General features: G+C 43.3%; 1 protein-coding gene across 4 annotated transcripts in view; it reads right to left on the minus strand.

Annotated features, from left to right (window-relative positions):
- Window positions 1-23,128, minus strand: part of NRP1 (neuropilin 1) — a 106,641-nt gene extending 83,513 nt beyond the window's left edge. For 3 of the 4 annotated variants that reach the window (XM_065731468.1, XM_065731470.1, XM_065731467.1), the window contains exons 1-2: window positions 22,911-23,006; window positions 19,711-19,885 (exon numbers count right to left, since the gene is read on the minus strand). In XM_065731468.1, the coding sequence (XP_065587540.1) occupies window positions 19,711-19,885; window positions 22,911-22,977 (242 nt within the window). In that variant the 5' untranslated portion in view covers window positions 22,978-23,006. Of the gene's footprint in view, window positions 1-19,710; window positions 19,886-22,910 lie in introns of all 4 variants that reach the window. The other variant, XM_065731469.1, reaches the window with a different exon arrangement.
- Between the last annotated feature and the right edge of the window lie 628 nt (window positions 23,129-23,756).

The following is a 23,756-nucleotide window of genomic DNA, read 5'->3' on the forward strand; positions in this document are numbered from 1 at the left end:
TTTACACATAGATCTCCTAAAACACAAAAATGATGTCTTTTTCTTCTCACAGTTTAAATATTCACTCTTTGGCCGACTTTCATCTTGGGAGTGAATTTTTATAGCTGATATTTAAATCCTTGAAAATAAGGGCTTATTACAGAATCTCTCACATGTTCTAAACCACTGTGCAGGAGCCCTGGCTGGCACTGCAGTTAGCATTGCTTTTAATCTACTGTTTGAATATACTACTGAAGAAATACTTTACATTTTAGTGGACAGAATAGATGCAGATCCTAAATGACTTGCCATGAGAAATGGAATTAAGAACAGTACATACGGTTTAATAGCTTTATCATTATGAACAGGCACAAAGGCTGACATTTTAAAGTCATTATCCTCTTGCACAAGCTGATACAATTATATTTTTAATGAAGAATTTCTACTTCTTTTGTTACTTCCTGCCTTTCTGAGTTCCTGTGATATACACTTCCCACTTTGGCCTCATCCTGTTTTGCCTTGCTTCTTGTATATTAAGAAGTCTGTTTCTACTGTAGGCTAGCACTTTTCATAGGCAGCAACGTACAATAAACAGGAAAGATTCCCTTAGAGACACTGCTGTTTTTAACTGATCAAAAGGCCATTCTGACATCCGCTTCTTGCTCAGTAAAAATATTATTTAAGGAAAAAGAGAAACAGCTCTCGGTTAGCACTGTATCCTTGGCTTTGCTAATGCCTCCGAGAAAGAAAATGTTGGCATAATTACCACTTAACCTATTGATGTTTAAATCCATCCTATGTTAAATACGTAAGGTGGAGAGACAGCAAATGAGTTAGTGGATGACAATTCTGCATCCTTCATTTTTTCTGACTTTTGAACTACAGAACTGCTTGCTACAATTTTGCCGAACACGAGAAGGCTGAGGAAGCTGCCCTGACAGTCTGCCCACAGTCTATGAACTGATGTGAAAATTTTGCAGCAATAGCAACTTCAGAATTTGTGCTTAGATGATCTAAGACAGGGTTGTTACTTTGATTAAGGAAAAAGTTTTGGGCTCAGACCTGAATGAACGTGTGTGAACAGGCTTTGAACAGAAGCATTTCACAGTGCCTCGCCTTCTACACGGAGCAGTCTGCAGTGACTACCAGGTGACACTCTCTTACTAGCAACAACTGTGTTCACATGTTGCTTTGAGCCTTTACTCAGTCACATTGCTGAGCACATGCCTAATTGTAAGTACCTGCTGGCCACATTAAATTGAGTGTAAGCATATGTTAAACAGGGCTTGGGCTACGCTGAGAGAAGATGGAGGAAGATCAAGTGAGTGAACTGTGTTTATAGTCCATGCTGTATGCACTTCTTTTACTCTGACAATTTCCTTTCCACTCCCTACCACTTCACGTTCTTATGTCCTATCAAGCTGCTTTGCCACAGGAGCTCTCTGGCTGCTGTCTGGAGCACTCCTGCCGTGCATGTGCTCTGCGGTCGCAGACCCAGGGAGCAGGGAGCACGGGCTGCCAGCCGGCCTCAGGGATGCTCGGGAGGGCTCTGTGCTGAGTGCAGTAGTAAGCCTCATCTCTGAGCTGCAGGTAGCAATGCCTGAGCAGATGCAATTTGACACTGTAGGCACATCAATGTGTGATATATTTTGTAACAGCAGTTTCAGTTCTGGAAGAAAATGTTTACTTCCACATAAACAGAACATAAAGTTCTTGTGTTCATTTTCTGCTTTCATTTTACTGTAGCCTGACTACAGCATTTGTGCATCAAGCCCGTCACATGGCAAACAATTGTGAAATATTTTTAGCTTCATTGATATGGGCAATGGTATGCATCAGCCCTAGCAGTCAGCCCTGCAACCACCATGGCATGAGTGAGCTGCTGCAGTTATCGGAGTCTGCCCACCTTCCTGTCTGCTTGGGCAGCTACTTCTGAGGGCTTCAGGTGGAATTTATTTCACCTTCAGCAGTAATCGAAAGGTCGGGGGGAGCTCTGAGCTAGTTATCTCTTGGGAGTCTGTGGAGAGAGATGGAGGCACCTGAAAAGAATGATTCACTCTGCTGGTCACTTGTTAAATGGGATGTATTTTTTCTGTCAGTATCTCCCTCCCCACGAGCCACAAGAGAAGGCCAGGGATCTAGTTTAAAGGAGACATCAAGCTTTCAGGAGAACAAATTAACGAGATGAGGGCCTATTTCCTACAGACATACTAACACATGCAGTTTTCTGCTGCATGTCCCTCAACATGCCTATTAATATTGTGCAGCACTTCTTTTGGCAGGAAGAAGATTTGTTTGTGGATTGTTCTTTCTCAACTGTTTCTTTTTAAACAGCATTCTTAAGCTCACTTTTGAATTGCTAGAGAGAGGGAGAAAATTGCAAAGGACCACAAAACTGGGAAAGACAAGCAAGAAAGCTTAAGACACCAGCAGTGACCTGCAAATCTCCTGGAATATAAATTGGAAATGAAGTTGTAAGGGTGGATGGGAAAGAGGTAATGTTGGGGAACAAGATGGAATTTAGCTCATAACTTTGGCTTCTGGCCTGGACTTTCATGTGTACATAGTGCAGCTCGTAGACACCTGTGCCAAGGACTTGAAACTTGGCTGATTGTTGCATTCACGTGGTATAAAATGGCACATGAGGGCTTTGATCTAATGCAGTGACCTAATCTTGCAGGAAGGACAACTCTGGCTCTGGGTTAGCTTAGTGATTTTTGTGGGTGAGCACGCAGAGAGATCGGAGAGTTCAAAAGTGAAGGTAGACAGAGCCAATGCAGGCAGACGCTTGGCAAACACACCTGATTCCTGCCTCCCTTATCTCTGACAAGCTGCCACAGCTTTACAAACACCTTTCAAAGGAAACGTGTTGCACTCAGGCTGAAGCAGCAGCATGCCCTTTCCCTGGTTTTGGCTCACCAGGGTCTAAGAGTGCTTGTGCATGCCCACACAGAGAGCACTGGGTGCTCCCACTGGGGCATGTATGTGTGTGCATGGAATGCAGCTCAAGGCAGGAGCTGTCCCTGCTCTGTGCAGCCTGCAGACTGGTGAAGAACAAGGAGATGCAGATGCGTCAACGAGAGAGGACTCCAGACCTGAAGTTCTTTCAGACAGCAGCTACAGAGAGGTTTAAAGTCTGAGCTGCTGCAAATCAGCAGTCGTTGGGCTGTTGTGTGTGATCAAAATGGGTCATCCCTGCCATGAAAGACAAATGCAGTTGTGTAAAACAGCATCTAAACTTTTCCTAGCCTAAGCGGAAACAATTGTTTCTCCTCACTTTGCAGGCTCCTTTGCAAGTTCCTTATGTGCCACTGACACAGTTCACGGATCAAGTATGCCAGCACTGCTGATATTAAAGAAATAACTGGAAGAAAATGTAGGAATGGATATTTTTCCCACAGTAAAATGTCAACTTCCACTACAAAGAAATATGCAGTAATGTTACCATCTGTGTCACTTTATTCAGGCCAGATCCACATTACAGCTAGAACTATATTCCCATGCCGAAACACTGCATCATTATTAGCAATTACCAGCATAACTCCATTATTAGCAATGGGATGTGTACAGCCAGTTCGTGTCGGCTGTGCTGCTTTTATTTACTTTGGAAGAACAATGAATGTAAAATGTCTCTTCTGGACTCTGACATGGTGTGTACAAAGGCAGAAGACTGTTGCAATCTAGGGGGCGGACTGGGAGGAGGTGACTCAGGAAAGTGCTCAGCCACTGACAGTTACTTTCATCAGTATCTCCTTTGGCAAAGCCTGCTCAGAAAATGTGAGGGGAAAACAGGGAGTAAGGCAAGGAAGGGGGTGAAAGGGACTCAAAAAAAAAAAAAAAGCCAAAGATGAAGAGTGTTTTTCTTACTGTAGACTGTTCCAAAGATTTCTTTTTTGACAGATAATTGCTAATTATTTGAGAGAAGGACATATTTTTTTTTCTGCAGATAACTGTCTCTCATGCCTTAAAACCCTGTACAGTTAGGCTGGAATAGCCTTTTAACACCTGCTTTAAAAACTCCTAAGAACCAGCAGATAGCAAATGATCTTTTTAACACCTGGGGAAAGAAGATATACTGCAAGAAAATATTAATGTCTTTTCAAAAAGAGATGACTCAAGAAAATATTTCTGCACTGCCTTTTGACTGAGATACTGAACTGGTTTTCTGGTTACTGGGTCAGGATGCTTAATGGCGGCATCAAATACATGACAATGCACGAGAGAAGTCCTCAGCTCAATAGCAAGGGTACAAGGTCTGCTCGAATGTCTGCGTGCACAGTTGTGACTATTTCTCTTCAGAATTTGCCAAGAATGCGCATTAGAAGAGGCTGCAGGGTAAAAATTACAGCTGCCTGACAGACAGGCAGCAGCCTCATTTTACACAACTCTCGTCTGTACTCCACAGAAATAAAAACAACAGGCTGATTCATAACTTCCAAATTATCCATGCAAGAAAAGTGGATTTTTCCCCACTATAATGAGAGTGTAGGAGCCTCCATCCTTGATACCATGCTGTGAGCTGCCCCCTCACTGCAGCCACTCCAGACTATATGCACTAAAGCAGGCTTAACAGCTCACTTGTTAAGAGCCTTTTCACTGTGTGTACTTGAGTCAGTCCTTAGCAGAAAGCCTAGTTTTGATCCTTCTTTCCATACCTCAGTCTTGGATCTGGACTGTCTGATGGGGTTGCCAACATTGCGTCCCCAACCCCATGCTCTTGACATGGATGTGGGGGGATGCACAAGGGCAGCTCCCCCAGACAAAAGGAAAACTGTCAGGCACTTGCAGCATGGGAGAAATCCAGGAAAAAATTTCCACCCTCTGGACCAAAGGTGGATGTTATGGTCCTGAGTCCTGCCTGTCCTGAGATTTGGTGCTGAGAGAGCTCCTCCTTGAGCTGCATCTTTAAAAACATATTTTCTGGGCTTAGCTGAGATGATGGACCAGGCTAGTGGCCTTGCCCCTCAGCTCTCTGCCTGGGGTGGTCAACCCTACCTGATATTACCAGGCATCTTAAAATGGAACAACAATAGGGTTCTTTTTTTTTAATAAAGAATATGAAATCTAAGGTTTTAAAATGAACAAGGGGAGCCTGTGAGAAACCAGTATTGGTAGCAACAGAAAGGTTGGAATACAACATGAAATAAAGATTCTTATTCATTTTAGCCTTTGTACATATAAAACACAACTCCTCTGAGTAGATGCTTTCCTGAGGTCCGTCCCAACCCAAATGATCCCATGATGAAATGAAACAAATTAATTACAACCCATTTAAATTATATTTTCAAATAAGAATCAAATAAAATAATCAAATTAAAAAGATGTTTCAACATTTTCTCATTAGAAATTTAATGAAATTAATGTTCCAAATGGAATCTAATGCTGTCACTCTGCCTTCTGAGAACTGGAAGGTTTGAAGCTGAACCCACTGGCTGTCTAAGAAACAGTATTCCTGTTGCTGAAACTAAACTCATCTGGGAAGTTCTTCAGTACTCTTTTAGAATGAGCTATAAGTGACCATACTTTACTAAAAAGCAATTTTCCCTCCAGGTTTTTTAGTGACGATAGGGTACAAAAGGTGTTCACTGGGATACAATAAATGAGCGTGTACATGGGTACACGTACAGATGTGTGAGATTTCTCCAGCACAGAAATGTACAGTGAAGTTATAGCAGTGAGGGTTTCATTATAATCCCATTTTCACATGCTTGGAGCTTTCTGAGCTGTATTATTTTGTCACGGAGGCTTAAATGTGGCCCCTAGCTCAAAGGTGATATTTTTTGAGGTTTCGCAAAACCTATTAATCCACTTTTGAGATCCAGAGGGTAAAGAAATGCTTTTCCTGCCTCCTAGATTCTTGTAGCCCTCTTATGGCATTGATTTTTACACAGAACTCTCTGCAGAGTTTAATAGCAATCAGAAGCCTGATGTGCCTTAATGACTTCCTCTGTGCATTCAAAAAATGGCTAAACTTGACAAGCTGAAACCTTCCGAGGGGCTAGTGCTCACTGAATAATAGCTCCCAGGTCAGCTTGGGATTATTATTTTAAAGTAGTAACAGAATAAAGACATTAAGATTTCCCTGACTTCATAAAAATGTTTTGAAAACTAGTTTTGTCCTCAGAACAGCCTGAGTTCAGAACTACACGGCTACTTCTCAGCTGCTGCACAGCAGAGCAACCCTGCTGCAGTAAAGCAACTGTACAGGGAAGGATCCGGACTCTGGGGGAAATACAGAGCTGTCAGTCACAGCTTTATTGTCTCCACTGCAGATATACAGCCATAAAAACAGGACCCTTAATGTCAACACCAGCTATTCAGTACAACTTGGCAGGGCAGAGCAGCGGAAGAGTGTAAGCACCCTGCAGCAGGCAGTGTGAGCTCTGCAAAAATATGCCAGCAGCTTGCAGATCAGAGTCTTCCTAAACCAAAGTTATGCCCTTCTGTTTATTGACCTCTAATCATTGTTTTTGTTGTTGTTGTTGTTGTTGTTTTCTTCTTTTTCTTCTCATGGATGCAAATTGTTTTTGAAGCCAAACAAAAATTTAGCTTCCATAATGACAGGATGCCCAATGTTGTTGTATATATATATACAGAGATGAGGCTGAAGAACTCAAAGGGCTTTCCTTAACTGGGATGACTTTTGTTTTCCATAAGTTTTGATCATGCAGTGAGCTGTGAAGAAACATGGCCAAGCAGTGTAAGCAATAGAGACAAATACTTTAATTTCCTTTGTGATTATATTTTTTTTCTATAAATCTGTCACTTGAGTGCAAGTTCCAGGACTATGGCTGCAGAAAGACACAGCAGCAGAAAGCTGGGACTATAACGCAATTCCAGCATTGCCAGTTCTCATGATTTTTATCACCAGAGTCATGAAACTTGATGGCAGGTTTTAAAGCATCAGCTGCTGATATCACGGGATTGCCAAATTTCTCATTTAAGATGAAGGAATTTTATGGCTATTATCACAGAGAAAATCCTCAACAATGTAATAAAAGGAAAAAGAAATCCTCAGTACTTTCTGAGATACTTCTATAAAGTTTCACTTTTTTTTTTTTGAGGACTATCTTATGATATCTAAAACTTGGAGTGCATGTGATTAAGAAAGAAAAAGACTGTTTTAGTTGCTAGAGTAAATCACCCTCAGAGAGCATACATTGAAGGAGCTGGCAGCAGATGGAACAAGTAAATCACAGAACACTAGAACACTACACTGAAATGCTCTGAAAGCAAATTAAGAAACCAAGTAGGTGACTTAGAACAGTACTCCATGCACTAGGACGGGGGAATGGCTTTAAACTAAAAGAAGGGAGATTTAGGTTAGACATTCGGAGGAAATTGCTTACTCAGAGTGTGTTGAGTCCCTGGCATTGCTGCCCAGAGAAGCTGTGAGTGCCCCATCCCTCGAGTCACTCAAGGCTGCGTTGGATGAGGCCCTGGGCAGCCTGAGCTGTTGGGTGGGAACCTTGCCAGCGGCATGGGGTTGGAACTAGGTGACCTTTGAGATCCCTTACAACCTGAACCACTCTATGATTATACTCTAAAAGAAGAAAATTGGGTATTTTCCCTATTTCATAATTTATCTTGTAGTATGAATGCATTCGGAAACTCATGGGCCACTCTGTTCCCCTACATGCACTGTGTGCCCTGGAAGGAAAATAACGTCCAAACTGAGAAAAGATCTATGACGTACAATGACACCAGAGAAACGTTCTTCAAAAAAGGATATTTTAGAGCCTAAAATCAAATGAGACCTTGATCCCATGCAAGGAAAAGAAATTTTGACACTGACTTAAAAGAATCCTACATGTAAAGATGGGGAAGTCCCCCATGCTGCAGACAGAGCAGGCCCCAAATCTTTGTGTCATCTGCTTCCACCCAATAACAGCTTTATAGAAGTAAGTTAAGAATGAATAACTTAAAAGCTGCCCAAGGCAGCTCTAAAGTGCTGCCTTCCCCTGCTGCACATGAGGAGACAACCATTAGTGCTGCTGCTGTGTGGTTCACAGCTCCTCGGGGGCCGCTGTGCTCGCAGAATGGCCTGGTTTTGTGCTGCAATATGCACACGTTGGAAATTGCTCACATTTGGATGCTATCTGGTGCTCAGTTTTGAGTTAGTGCTGTGTCTGTTATAGATTCTTCTCATCACAGATAATATGTCTCTTGTGAGCGTGAGTACTATTCTTCATTTTTGTTTGGATAACACTTCTCTCCAAAAGTCGATAGATTGCATTTATACACAGCAGTATATTGTAAAAAAAAAAAAATTAACAGCTAGAAGATTAAGAAATACAAAACAGTAGCAAATAAGTATTAAACCGCATTACATTTTCACCCAGAAGCCTCTATAGACTTCACAAACATTAGTAAACGGATCCTCAACGTACTGTAAAACATGAAGATATTATCCCCTGTAAGGAATCTGATGCACAAAGATGATAGCCAACTTGCCCAAGGTCAAGTAGGATGAGGAGGTTAGCACATCCACAGCATCCTAGCACACAGCTCTGTGTACTTCTTTAAGGCTGCTAGTGGAAAGAGAGATCTGTATACATGGTGAGAGGACCTTGGTCTTTATTATATCTAGTTATGAGAACCTCCTATCCATTCTGTGCAAGCACTGAAGCAGAACTTTAACTGCCTTCACTCTGAGTTACTGCAGTTGGAGCTGCAGTGTTCGTCTTCTGAAAATTCCTAGGGTACTGCTGAAGTGCAGAGTCAGTTCCTCACTCACCTGACATACAAGAAAAATTCCAGTAAAGCACTTTGGACCAACGACGAACAGCTTTCTTTCTTTAGGTATTTAAATTGAAATCATCTAATCTAACATTTTTTTTTTCAGACAACAAAGAGCTGAAGCTGAGATGTGGAAAGGAAGGATATACCTTTCTTTCTATGCTGAGCATATGAGGACATGTGAAAACTACCTGGTGATTGTCAACTGAGCTGTGGCTACACTTATAAACGTGTTTTTAGTTTGCACTGCTGGGGGTGGAGGTAGGAATAACTAAAGAAGGGGATAAGCTACACTGCACTTCATATGGAATACCATAGGGCGAGAGTGTGCATATGGACCTTTTCCATGGAGTGAGCGAGATGCCTGAAGGTCACCACACAGTAATTTATCTAGCTGCCTAGTGAGGCAAGTTAAAAAAAAAAAAAGCCTTCCTGGAAAGAATAAGTTACAGTAAGCTAAGGAACTGCTTAATGTAGACACTTTGACTGAGCCAGTGCTCAGAGAATCAAAGCCAGGAGGAAATGGATTTGCCACCAAGTCACCCACTATGTACATATATATTTAAATGCATATTGCAGTCTGAAGCTTGCAAGCAGCAGGGGAATGTCACCAATTTCTGCTCACAAAATTAGCTATTATAGTATCCAAAAAATCTCTACCACTACTTGTGACTACTTATTTACCACAGCATATAGACTGTTTTTACAGCCACTTTAGCTATATCATGTTAGAAACCATTACAGATAGAGGTACAGTTCACGCTTCAAACTGCTGACACAAGCAAGGTTTATTTCTGCAAAAGTACTGACATAAGCCATCTTTATACTGAAATAAACCTATTCCCTTATGCGTGCTGAATTGTTTTAACTATACACAAACAACTCCTTAATTGAAATAATAAAACTAGTCCAAAAACAGAGCACGAAGACTGGGCTTTAGAAGACAAAGATTCAAGTCTCAAGTTAACACACAAGTATGGTTAATTAAAAAAAAGTCTAAAAGCATACAAAGTAAAACTGTAACAGGCAGCAGGGGTAGCCTGATTGCCTGGGAAATCTGAGACTGGCTCTTGGTAGTAAATATAAGTTTAGTTTGGGGGAGAGCTATTTGTGTGGGAAAGGCTGGATAGCACTGGTTTCTTGAATAATGGCATGCTATGATGGGAAAAATGAGAAGCAATTTGGGCACTATTAGCGACACTGTTCAAGAGTAATAAGGAACTTGAAAATGATGTCAGAGAGATAAGATAAAGAAGACTATTATACTGTCTGAAGGCCATCATCTACTATAGCTATAGAGAGTGAATGAAAATGGAAACCAGTAAGAAACATAATATAATATGCTTATGGCATTTTGTTTTTGTGCTGCTAGCAGGTGCAAGGCTATTGGCAGCAGTGAAGTTGTCTTCACTTGCTCCTCAACTCACCGTGGTGCTGTATCTGTTTTATATGCCTACACTACAGTGTGCATGTGCTATTTGAAACAGAAAACTTTAGAAATGTATTAGAATAGTGCTAGAAAATGTAGAGTGATAAAAATGTGTACCTGCTTTAAGTGCCTGCCATCTGAAACACAAGAGGATGAGCTTAAATTGTCTGCTATACATGCATGTAGGGAAGTTTTGGATTTAAGCCCAGACAGAAATATACAAACAGATAAAATTTATAGAATTGTGACATGAAGTCTCAGGGGTTCTGTGGGAATGTCAAAAAATGCTTCACAACCAGAACATATGCCTTCCACACTAAAACATCATATGCCTTTGTCTCCAAAACAGGTCATAGAGATGGCTGTGAAGAAGGAGAAAAAAAAAAAACACAAAAGCTTTTTACGAGCTACCTTTGCATATTTTTCCAGTCTTATCGAAAGCTACTCAAATGGAGCGGAGCCTAGAATTTCCTTTAAGAAGGGTTTTAGCACAAGGGATGTAAGTCTTCCATTTTGCATCCGGCAAAGTGGAGTGATCACTATGGAAATAGGCAGCGTAGTCTACATTTCCACATGGTGATCAAGCTAAAGCTTTTCTAAATTGCTGATCTGCTTTCCCTGTTACAGATGAATACATCAGAGGAAAGTCGGCAGAAGTTGCCTGGCTTAATGACAGACTGTCACAAGATTCTGCAATGAGACAAACTTTGATTCTTACGCATGCGCTTAGCAATTTGTCCCCAGACTCTGCTATTGTGAGCTAAGATTTCAGAGAACAAATGGTAAGTTGTATATAGTGATATGAATTGAGGTGACAATAGAGACCGAAGTTGAATTTTCTACTGTACAGTACATTACTCTTCAAGCATTTGAAATCCATTGTTGCAAGAAGTAACTACTAATTTGTATACTGCCATAAACGTATGTCCTACCTTTCAAGCACTGTTAGCCCTGCACAAGTGAGTCTGTTGTTTTAATTGACTTCAGTGGGACTGTTTATGTGAATAAGATGAGGAAAAATTTGGCTTGTAAGGGAGCGTTTCTCAGAGCTCGAGGCAGAATAATCACACGGCTGTGAACAGACTTCTCAATTTTCCCTAGGTTCCCAGCTTCCAACTGCTGAAGGAGTGTATTAAAAACAAAAACAAAAACAAAAACAAAGAAGGAAGAAAAGAGAAATACTGGTATCTTCTTTTCCAGCATGAAATGTGGCAGGAACAGCCCCGGTGCAGGCTTGAGCTGTGTGGGCAGTGTGTTGGTGCCCTGGGATGCTCCAATCCCTCTCCCACCCCACATCCCTGATGGGCTGTATCTGCAAATGGAGGCACGAGCAGACCACAGTGCCAGTGTGCAACAGAAAGAGCTGGTGGGAGTGTGAGGAAGGGATAAATCCAGGCTTCCACTCAGTGTGAAGCATCTGTATTTTGTGGAGGCATCGAGCTACTACAGCTCCACATCAGCATGGAAAGCAGCAGACTAGTGCCCATTTCACCTCTACAGGAGCTGGTTAGCATGCTTCTGGGATGTGTGTATGGAAGGAATCACCATGTCAAATGGGTGTCCCTTCCATATACACACATAGTTTCACAGTAGCTCTTTTGAGCCATGTAAATTCATTTTACAACATTACATAAAATACTTGTAATGTTATTAACATGCAAAATAAGTCTAAATAAGGACAATCTTTTTTTCCCTTCAAATGAATTAACAATCAACCTCAAACAGTTCACAGCCATCTTTGTGGCTCACAGGATTTCACAGCACCTCATGTGCAAGACACAATCAGAAATTCAATTTTTTTTAAGCTGTGATTTTATAAACCTTTGATATTGCCCACAAAAATCAATTTCCTCCATGGAAGTTTAGGACTTGGGAAGGGGGGGTTATTCTCACATTTTTGTGAATTCTTACAGAAAAAAGAAAATGACCTATGCTCCCAGAAAGTTAGCAGGTGACTTATTAAACTTCTCTCAAATCTCCTTCAGGAAGTTCATTAAAACTCTATTTGGAAATGACCAGGTGCTTGCTTCCCACAGCACAAAAGGGAAATCTGTCACCCTGTTTAAAAAATTGTTTGGTTACTAGGAAAAAAGAAATAATCATTATACCAAGCTGTGTGGTTTTGTGATGGAAAACTGTGGCTTGGTGAGAAAAGTGCCAAGGTCAATGCAATGAAAGACCCACAGTGAACTCAGACCTGATTTCAAAAGTCAGTGGTGGATGGTGGCCAGGAAAACAAAGTCGTTTCTGTGATTTGCTTGAAAACACTTTTCAGATTCTGGATAAAAATAACTCTCTAGTTTTAGAGAATTTTTAGTTTGAAAGAAAGAAATTATCATTAGAAAAGATTTTATACGCGTTATGAGGATCACTAATGCTGACAAAATTACCTTGTTTGATACTGGATCCTGACCTAAATACTACGGCCAAGTCAACTAACAGGAAAATAGTAGGGCTAAGCGTTTTTCATTCTTTATACTGCCAAACCACTGCCTCTTGCAATCAGGACTGATTACAAACATCCAATTAAGAAGCATTTGGAACATGATTTGAACACTAATCCTGTCTCTTTTTCTCTTTATACCTAATTATCAGCCTTAAGATGGGCATTAGCGCTTCAATTAGCAGATTTACTTTAGGAACTTCTATATAAACTAGCAAATCGATATGTCTTAAAAACACACATTTAACATGTATGTTTGTGACCAAGTTGTTCTGTACGATATATGTCTAGACACACACGTGAGTATGTGTATGGTACTTTCAGACATAACTTCATCCTCTGGAAATACTACAAAAGAAAATAATTCAATCTGCTTATGTATCAGCTGTCTCTATATCATAATTATCAAATTATGATCCAATGTTATAGCTAGCAATAAGCTATAATTAAGGAACTAATTTTCAGCAACACATAGATTTTTATTTTAATTACATTAACATGGGGAGGGGGTGAAGGGGAAAGCAGGATGGGGTTGACTAAAAGCATCTTGAATGGTTCATGAGCCTAATGTCTGTGACTCTGGATTTCATTTTAGACAGGACTCAGCCCTCTGTTCTAAATTTGCCGCTCTGTCCACAGAAAGGCTGAAGGATGAGGCTCATGGGAATCTGTATTTGACCCTCAAGATTTTTTCCTGTCTGAAGGGCATCTGGTTGTAGCATGTCAAGATAGAATTTTCCCCACAATGCACTTAACTGTCTACATTAATATAAACATCTGCATATGATTGTTATTATAATTGTAACATGCTATGTACTGAGATCCAAATCAAGGTTCTACTGTGCCAGGGATCCACAGAGTGCAAACACAGGCTCTGCATCCAGTACTCCTGTTCCTAATGCTCACATGCCCAGATGTCCAGATATGACCAGGTAATTTGGTCATGAATTTCCTAATGCCTTTTCCTGCTACTACTGTAAAAGAAAGAATTGTTAATCAGGTTAACAGTTCAGACTTTCACATGAGTTAATTGCTTGGAAAAACAACAAAAGAATCTGTTTATGGCACTGTGTAATCGCAAAAACAATTTAATTTCCAACTGCTTTAAACTCTTATTTAATCTCTAAAACGCAATAAAATAATAGAGCTATCTTTGGATGCTTGAATCTGATAAAAGTCTGGAAATACATGCTGAATCCTGTAACAAGGAGCAAGTACTACGATTTAGAACCTTTAAGTTAAGGAAAAGAAAATAATCTGCATGCAACTCCATCTGTACTGAAACAAGAGTTATTTGCTTCCCTGATTCTGAGCAGGCTGACCCCGTTCCTTCGTCTTCCTGATAGCATCAAAAAATGGTCACCAACAGCACGCTGCCTCAGAAAGCCCTTAATGTGCTTCTATTTAAAGTAGGAAAATGCTCTAAGTGTGCACCCAGAAACAGATATTGCAAGTCCACTGCAACAACTCTCATCGTAAACTATCTCAAAATGCTTTTTTCTTGTTTTGGTGGTCAGAATGATGATCGCTCCAATTCCTTTTATAATTCCAAATAATGTCTCAGAAACTATAAACAGCTCAATGTTCCTGTTGAAGGAGAGGTTTCTGAGAGAGACCAGGGATGGAGAAGCTGACCAAAGGGCCCTGGTGCAGCTTCTCCTGATGAGATTCACATCCCTCTCAAGGTCACATAGAACCTGGCTTCAGCAGTGAGGCCAGCCTCCTTCTGTGGGGTGCTCATGGTGTGTAGACTGGATTTGGCTCACTCAAAAGGCACACAGGATGCAAGTGTCACCTCAGCAGGTGGCAAGAGGACATTCATGTCTATTTTAGGTACCTGGTCCTGAGGCAAATAGCTAGCAGTCTAGCACTGGTGTCTAGATGAGCAGAGCAGGCTGCTAAAACCATGTTTCTAATTGAAAGCTCCGAGGCACTGACTCATTCAGGCTTCTCTTCTGAGCTCAACCATGGTGAAATGGGGTATGAGGCCCTGGCACTGCTACCCAGAGAAGCTGTGGGTGCCTCATCCCTGGAGACGCTCAAGGCTAGGTTGGATGGGACCCTGGGCAGCCTGAGCTGCTGGGAGGCAGCACTGCCCATGGACAAGCTTGGGATTGATTCAAGGTCCCTCCCAGATCAAATCACTTGGTGATTCTATGAATCTAGGAAATATGGTTCCCACCTTTCACAGGCCCAAATTATTCTGCTCGTTTACTGTCTCTGCTGCTTAGCTGCCATCATCAGCTGCAGTCACCTTACTGCCTACTGAGTGCAAAAGCAACTGAAGGAGGGGGAATTAGGAAGCTCTGACTGATGTTTGCCATCAAAATGACTGATACAGTTATAAAACAGTCGTACAGGACCTGTGCTCCTCCATTCCTCACAGTCATAAAGAAAAAGAAGATACAGCTCAGTGAAAGTGGAGGGCAAAATTCCCCTTGCTTTCAATGATAACAAGACAGTATGGAGTCTGGACCATGCATTACACCTGAGATGTCCTTTGTGCAGATATGGGAGCAATTCAGGGTTGGTAAATTTGGAGTCAGGCCCCAGCCACACCTCTGGGCAGTCAGAATGCAACTGCAATGTGTGCAGCCTTAGCAGTTCAAAGGACGGTTCCAACATATGTGGTTTAACTGACTGGGTCTCCCAGGACATCACTGCATAGCCACAGCAGCTCAGTGCCACCTGGGGCTCAAACTGCCTTTGCACAAGAGAAACACAAACCACAAAGTCTGCCGAAGGCAGCCTGTCACTGTGTGGAGGAAAAGGAACCAGGATTTAAACAAAAGTAAATGAAAGCTTAAACTTTGCAGAAACTAAAGCAAGGCTGAGCCGTGGCTTGCCTTGCTCCTGTTTATTTTACCAGCCTCAGTTTGTTATGCCTACAGATTTACAGCATAAATCCATTGACATTATTTAGAAATACAATGGATGGATGAATTTTCAACGTCATTAAGGGCTATAGAAGTTTGTAGGGCCACAGTTGCACTCAGTATGTCTGGCTAGCCTTCCTGCTTCAAGACTCAAGGGTCTGCAGGAGCTGCTTTCTTCTACATAAATAAACATAATTGCTTTTTTTTCCTTTGGTTTTTAATTGACTGCAATTTCTGTTCAGCCCTAATCTCACCAGTATACTAATCCCTGGTAAACACAGTATAAAGAAAAATTATACATGACATCTTTCCATCTAAGACACGTATGTTTCCAAAATGGGCAATTCTTTTCTATTCAAACTGATTTGACAGCACTGTGTACAGACTCTATAATTTTGAAGAAAGGATGATATTTATACATTTATAAATGATGGCCAATAAAAAAACTGTACTTCATGGAATATCTATGAAGACCTTGTAAAACAATATAGTCAAGTCTGGCAACAAAGTCAATAATTTGTCAGTAAGAAAACCACTTTTGGGCTTTCTCTACCCAGTTCTCCACCTTTCTTAAGCCCTTTTCTTCTGAAGCTTCACATTCATTTTCTTAATGTTTTTAACCTAGTGTCTGTGAAATTTTTATTGCTCCCCAGATAATGACATCTGATCTGAATGTAACCACACACCTCTTTGCTCAGCAACATTTGTCACAAACCATTATAAATTATCATGCTGATAGTGTGCATTGCTGGGAAACCGGAAAAGTTCCATAAATTCGAAGTACTGTATCAGTGACATTCTTGTTTATTATCTAGGTATAAAGTTTTACTGGATTCAAGATGGCTACACTTGCACAGTAGGCTTCTTCAGCGACACAAGACTTATACAGCTTGCTCCAAGTGCTGAAAAGCATTTACCACATGCAACAAACATTGGAGCGTTTTAATACTCAGACATATGTTTTGTCTCTTCTATTCATTTTAACCATCTTCCTGACTCCAAAAAATGCATGGATGTTATCCACGCTTGCTTGAGAAAAGGCAAAACAGCGAACATGCTAGCGTTGTCTTAAAGTAAACAGTAATTGCTGTTTCTTTGCCTCCCGAAGAGGAGGCATAACACTCATTAAAGTTAAAAGTTAAAAAGAGACAGTGTATATTTTCATTATGTGCTAATACTCTTGATAACAATCTGTGGTTGACATGATTGTATGCTTCCCATTGAGACTCAGTATTTCCATTACGCTGGTTCAGTAGTTCTGGCTAGAAGGTTTTTTTGTCAGATGAACCTAGCTTGTGTGAACATATTTCTAATTATTTGCGTATCTTTATTCTTCAGAACTGTGAAAGTTGAGTACTTTGGACTGTCTCCAGAAAAACAGGATTTTTCACCATGTTTGCTTAAAACAACTCAAATGATCATCAGAAAATCACACACACATGAATATTACTAGCAGTCATTTGAAAAATACTTATCCATTAAAGCACAGCATAATCATAGGTAAATCAAGGGTATATTTTCAAAACGAATCCCAAGCCCTCACGTTCAAAGAGACTCACCGCCAACAGCTTCAGTATAGCTGATATTGAGATTTGCTGCTTTTAATTCTCCTCAGAGAATAGACCTTTCACCAGTTTTACATTTCAATGCGCCCAGTCTTCTATATGTGGTGATATTTATAAGTTAGGTAAGGCCTCTTGGTCTTCCCACTGACACTACAGACCACAATGGTAACCTTCCCAAAGTCACACTGTTCCCTCCCTGAGCGCAGGGGCTTTTGTTATTAAAGTTATCTCCAACTCTAACTGAGGTATAAGATGCAAGGAACAGCATTATGAAGAGGATTTTGGGAGCTAGGCCAGAAAGCTAATCTTCTCCTCCAGTCCACTTTAATTGTATGGGGCATTTTTGTTCCCAGACACGAATTCCCATATCTCTCATTTTCTATCTGCTTTTCATATTTAAGTGCTTATTAATTTCCAGTGCTAAACCTTTCAATAAGCCAGTGTGTAACCTAAATTGCACATTTTGAGATGGCATACTGTGTTGCTAATAAACTAAGAATATTAGGAAATCAAAATGTACTCAGTTGCAAAACCAAAAGAAAATCTCATGATATGTTTCATTGCATTAATCATCGCTTGAACCCGATATTCGGTAAAAGGAATGTGAATTTCCTAAGCAGACACTGAAATGTGAAACCACAGGGCTTGTTGACAAATTTCTGTTGCTGAAATCATTTTCTATTATTCTGGTCCTAAGGTTCTTGGCACAAACACAATCCTTCTCAACTTAAAAAGAGCAATTTTAAATATAAGCGAAGTAGCAGCTGAGTAATTTCTCATAGCTTAGAAGATTAGCATTTCAGCATAGCCCAAATGACAGTAAAGTCATCACCATCATACGCTGCAAAGACAATGCAAACAGCCCTGTTCAGAGACTCCCTCCCACCCACTGCCATCTCATTACTGCGTTGGGCCCCTTTCAGAGGAAGGAATAATGCAAGGGCGAGAGTGGACAATGAATATTGAGAAGGGAGCGATGAAGGGAGGGAGTCAATCTCTTCCCTGGACCCATTTCAGCTCAGTCTGGCACTATTTAGCACAACACTACACCACAAAGATTACTTGTTCCTTAAATAATTGTATGCTGTGCACCGCTTTACTGCTGTCAAAGACCACGTTGGTTTTATAGCATTGGAAAAACATGTATTCTAGCAAGGAACAAAAAAGGGGTTGACACTGAAATATGCTTGATTTAATTTCTCAATCTCTGTCTAAAAGACAAAGAGATACACACACACACGGTCATTTTTAAGCATTAGTGCTGTCCCACAGAAAGAAAGTAAAACTCATATAAAGAAGACACAAGGAAATGAATCATTGCCTGAGTACAGCAAATTAAAAATTAAAGAACGGGAAATGAGCGTGCGAACATATGGTGTGAATATGAGCTGCAGCTCCAACATTACAATAAAAATTCATTTTAACAAAGAGTCTGTTTAGTTTTATGAGCGTAGGGTTTTCCTGCACTTGAACTGAAATGCTGATATACAAGAGATTACAGAAACAACAACAAAGCAACTAAGCGCCACAATGCATCATTAAAGAGCTTCATTTTAAGGGAAATCAATAATGATGATCTAAGTAATCTATTTATTAAGTGATAGGAACAGACATCCACGTTAAAATTAAGTGCTTCCATACAGTTGCTCCCTAAGTCCAACACTTTCACTTCTCGGTCCATGACAACCACTCCTGATGATGCTGAGCATCATTTTACTGTACCAGAGCCTCTGGAATATCAGGCGCGCTCATGAAATGTCGAACACTAACAGCAACTGAGTTTAATCTCTTCCTGACATGCACAGAAACTCTTGACTGAGAGCACTAATGAACAACGACTCTCTCTTACAGTTGTGAGATACTGAAGAAATGTTTAAATAGGGAATTATTAAAATAATTTATTTGTGAAACAAGTAGGCTGAATTTAGAGGGTATGCTGATGAAGGGAATTACCTGACTGTCTTCCCTTATGCAATGAGTTTCCAGGCAAAGATTTGGGGAAAAGTGGAGAACAATGTTATGGGAGAGTCCCATTCCCCTTCTCACTCTGGGAAATAGAGAGTCAATGGATACATATGCAATGAGCCTTGATTTTCCCCTTCCTCCTCTCAGAGCATTATAGCAGAGCAGGAGGAGGGATAAGGGCAGCTCTTGGCTATAAGTCAGCAGTGAAGGGAGAAAAGGGGACGTACAGCTATTGTATCTGCAGTTCACTGCCCCTTAACAGGTGAGAGAAAATAGCAGTCATTCTGCATTAATAAGAGGAGTTTACAATTTACAGGTTGCCCATTTCTGCCACAGGCAATAGCTGTGGGGATACTAAAAGAAGAGGAAATATTTTCTAGCATTTTAGAAACTTATTCAAAAAAGCAAACGGGCAAACCAACACAGAACGCCCCATCCAAATCTCACTCCTGTAACGCACACCATCACGCCCGTCCCATCGGGCAGAGGGAATACAAACCTACATCGCATCACCGACAGAAAAAAGTTGCAAAGACACTTTTTCACCTCCCCGCTGCCCACGAGTGACGCTCCGCCGATCGGGCCCGGCAGAACAGAGCCCGGGGAGAGCCGAGCCCGGGCAACGCGCCGCGGAGCGCCGCGGAGGATGGGAGCTGCGCGGCGCTGTGCCGGCAGGTGGCGCCATAGCGCTCCCAGCGCGGCGGCCGCACTTACTTGCAGTCGCGGTCCTCCAGGTCGAAGTGGGGGTTGAAGTTGATCATGATCCGCTGGTAGGGCTCCGGGGCCTGGATCAGCCACTCGCACTTCTGGCTGGGGTGGTAGGACTGCGGGTAGCCGGGGGAGGTGAGGTACCCGGGGCTTAGAATTTTGATCGTGTCGCCGCATTTATCTGCAGTGGAAGGAAAACAGGTTGGCTTTTTTTGGTACTTCAAGGGGATGACAGCCTTCTTCAGGCAAACTTTTCCTGTGTGCTTGCACAAAGGCATCTCTGCCATGTTTTCTGAAGGGAAGATGCCTGCCTCTCTGTGTCCATCCATAAATCCAACATCGGGCACAAGATCTCTTCTTCTGGAACTTTACAAGCTTTCCCAAGTGCCCATACGGTGTTCAGACCTCACCTCCTCCCAGCAGTGTGAACACTGGCTCAGGAGGTGTCACAGACCCAATTATCCCCCAAAGTGTAATCTCCTTAACGATGAAGTTTTAAGGAAAGCTGTGGGAGGGCACCTAAAAGGAGGCTGCCTGACCTCTGTCCTCAGTGAGCCTGGTCAGTGTCACTGGGATGGTCCTGGGGATCCCTGCTCCTTGCAGCAGACTCTCCCCTGGCTTATCAGGCCATAAATCTAGGCAGGCCAAAATTATCTATGCTCCTCAAACTCAGGCTGGCAGAGAACAAAGTGGTTTTAGTGAAGCAGAAATCATCCACTATTTATTCCTTCAAGGAAGTTTGTTCATGCTTGCAGGCTGCATCAAAGTAATGGAGCAGAACAACATCCTTCCCCTTCCCTCTGTTCCTCCCTCCCTCCCCCCTACAACAACAAAGGTTTATTTCTAATAGCAAAATAGTTGCAAAAGTTCCTGGAGTAACCGAGCGTGACTGTGAGATGTATCATGCCTCATCTTGGTCCCCTGGACAGCACTGCCAAGGTTGTACTTTAGGGCTGATGGCAAAATACATAGAGAGCAATACAGAGACAAGAGATGCAGTCTACGTGGTCACTCACTTCACTGTCCAATGAAGATTTCTGTTTTCACTTTTTTTCTACTATGGTTTTCTATGCATGGATGGGAAAACTTTCCCTACACAGTGCCTGTTTTAATTTTGAGCAATAAAATGTGACAGTAAACTACAGACAGGAAGACTGTCTGCACTGAGAAAGGAGCCTATATGTCACTACATCCCAGTAATGGTACACACAGACTGCACTGCTCTCTTATACACACTCTGCGAAAGCAAAATGGCATTCCTTGCTCTCAGCATGAATTTATGAATGTACAGGATTTTATTGTAGAAAAACCAGGTCAAATGGAAATGAATGAGGAAGAGCACATCAAAAATGCATTAAGCTGCACACTTTGTGGAGAATATTTGCCATAAATTAAAAGAGGAGGGGATGATACATACTCAGCTGTGTGGTCAAGAACCAGATATTGCTAAGCACGCTGCTGGAAATGGCTATCTTGTTATTTATTTCCGCCTTGCCGATGCAGAACAGCCTGTTTCCCCCTGACCAGAACAAAAGGCGCTGCGGCTCAGAGCTCAAAGCTGTCACTGGTGATCTTGCTAATCCGCTGTCTGGGCTCTGGGGAACCTTGCCTTTTCCTCCCTCTGTAAGCACCCTTGGAAAGCGATCCCGTCTCATTAAGCCCACTCCAGCCCTGCAAACAACATGGCAGAGTCTGGCATCTGCTTAACGCCTGAAATAAAGCAGCGCTGCTCCCACTCACTTGACAGAGTCACTTCGGAGGACGCTGAGGTGGACTCACTACCACCAGTGCTCCTTAATCTGCAACTTCTGGGAAAGTGACAGTGTAATAAGATAATGCGCTCCGCTCGGCTCTGCACAATCTCTCTCACACTTGATTAAGAAGAGTAGCTTCTAATGACTTTGGACCATTAGTTCTAAATAAGGTTAATGAATTAATTTAGCAGACACCAGCGCTGGATGGAGGTGAAGTTGGCATCAGTGGGTTCAGTGGGTGAGAGGGAGGTTAATGGCTTGGCACCTGGGGCAGAGCCACACGCTCAGTGATCACAGCAGATGGAGGCTCCTGTCCAGCACCCTGCCCTGCTCTCTTCTTCCACAGGCCAGCAATGGCCAAGGAGAGCACAGCCCTGGGAGCTGCAGGGCTGGGGTATCCGTGGATGATGTGGGAGCCAGGGGCGGCCTGCACCCCTCACCTGGGCCAAGGGGCACCTCCAGAGCAGCTCCTGACATCTCCACTCCTGAGCCACTGTGCTGGGCGGCAGCTCGCCCTGGTTAAACTCAGCCTCCTCCAAACACTGCGAAGATGAACTCCCATCATTAACCACAGCGGCTTTAATGCTCTCTCTTCCACTCGCGGTCTCTTATTAAAACAATATACCAGCACAGAGCGGAGGGTGCTCTCCTCTTTTAATTACTTTGATTGAAAACCCAGCCAGGCTAAAGTAAATATTTGATAATTAGTTAATAATAATTGCTCGGGATTTGTCGGGGAAAGCAAACTCGTAGGAGCTGCGCGGTGTGTGGGAGCGGAATGTCAGCGCTCTCATAGCCGGAGCGTCTTGAAAAATGCATCAGGCAGTGACAGACACATCCGCGCTGCCCGGGCATTGTTCACGGAAAGAGGAGAGCGGTGCTTTCAGTTTGTTGTGTTTGCAAAGGATGCCTGACAGTAAACCAACTGCACCGGTCATTTGTTACGGGATTTCCCTCCTGAAAGAGTCTTTGAGCCTTCGTGGGGAGGCTCACGACACCCCCCCACCCCGGCACTGCCTGAGTTGTACACAAACTGCGCACCTCGGGAAGGGGTGGGCTGAGAGCTCTGACACCCGCAGGTACGCGGGCAGCCCGAAACGGGCACGGCACTCCGAAACCTTTCGCTTTGGGAAAAGAAAGGGCGAGGAAGAGCCTTCCGCCTTCCGTGTTCATTATCTCTGAGATACCGAAGGCGAGACTTATTTAATTGCCTATGGGAGGAAACACTATTAAGATAATTGGCTGTCCTGATCTTGTGAGAACGAGCAGCCTGCTCGGTACAAACACCCCAAAGAGCAGAGAAGGCAATGCCGGGCCGGGAGGTACCGGGGGAGGACCGCGCTGCTCCCGTCCCCCGCCGGGAAGTTCCCGGGGGGGGGCTCGGGTCGGAGCGGCCCCGCTGCGCGCACTCCGCTCCCGCAGCCCCGGAGCCGCCGTCCCCGCGACACTCACCGCTTCGCAGAGCCCTGGCGAGAGTGAAGGTGAGGGCTGCGCAGTGCAGGAGAAGTCCCCAGTCCATCTTTCTTTCCGAGAGCGGGGAAAAGACGAAAAATATGGGGGAAAAAAAAAGAAAAAGAAAAAAAAAATGCCCTCCACGCACAACTCTTCGTAGGTCTTAAATCCTCCGGAGTCAGGAGCAGAAGGCACGGTCCGCACGGGCAGTCCCGGGGGCAGAGGGAGGTTGGCCGCTCGTTCTGAGCCTCAGCTCGCCCACATCCTGGCGTTCAGCTTCGGCTCCCTCTGCCTTTCCCCACACTTGTTCCCGCTCCGGGCGCCGCTGCTCCGGCCATTCCCAGCGAGACTAGAAAGCCAAATGAAAACGAGGAGAAAAAAAAAGAAAAAAGAAAAACAAACAGACAAACAAGACAGACAAAAATCCTGGCGGCTGCTGCTGGCACCTCGGGGCGGGCTGCGGGGCGGCTCTGCGGAGGGGAGAGAAGGGAGGAGAGCGGCGGTGAGCGGGGACGGGCGCCGGAGTTTGGCAAAGTGCGTCCCCGAGCCCGCCCCGCTCTGCTACTGCGGGGTCGGCAGCCCCGGGGCGGCGGTGCCCGGAGGGTTTGGGGCTGGGGCGGCTGCGCCCCGCACTCACCTGCCCCGGCGGGGAGCGAGCGAGAGAGCCCGGCGCTGCCGCGGGGAGTGCCGGCGGGGAAGAGGAAGCGCCCGGGCGGCTCCTGCTCGCAGCCTGAGGAAGAGGAGCGCAACTCAGCGGCAATAAGAGAGGCCGAGGAGCCGCCGTCTCCCAAGCCCCAGTCCCCTCCCCCTCCCCGCCCTCCTCCTCCTTCTCCTCCTCCTCCTCAG

Source organism: Cyrtonyx montezumae, unplaced genomic scaffold, assembly GCF_038088225.1.
Source record: "Cyrtonyx montezumae isolate F1298 unplaced genomic scaffold, pur_monq_1.0 scaffold_14, whole genome shotgun sequence".
NCBI lineage: Eukaryota > Metazoa > Chordata > Aves > Galliformes > Odontophoridae > Cyrtonyx > Cyrtonyx montezumae.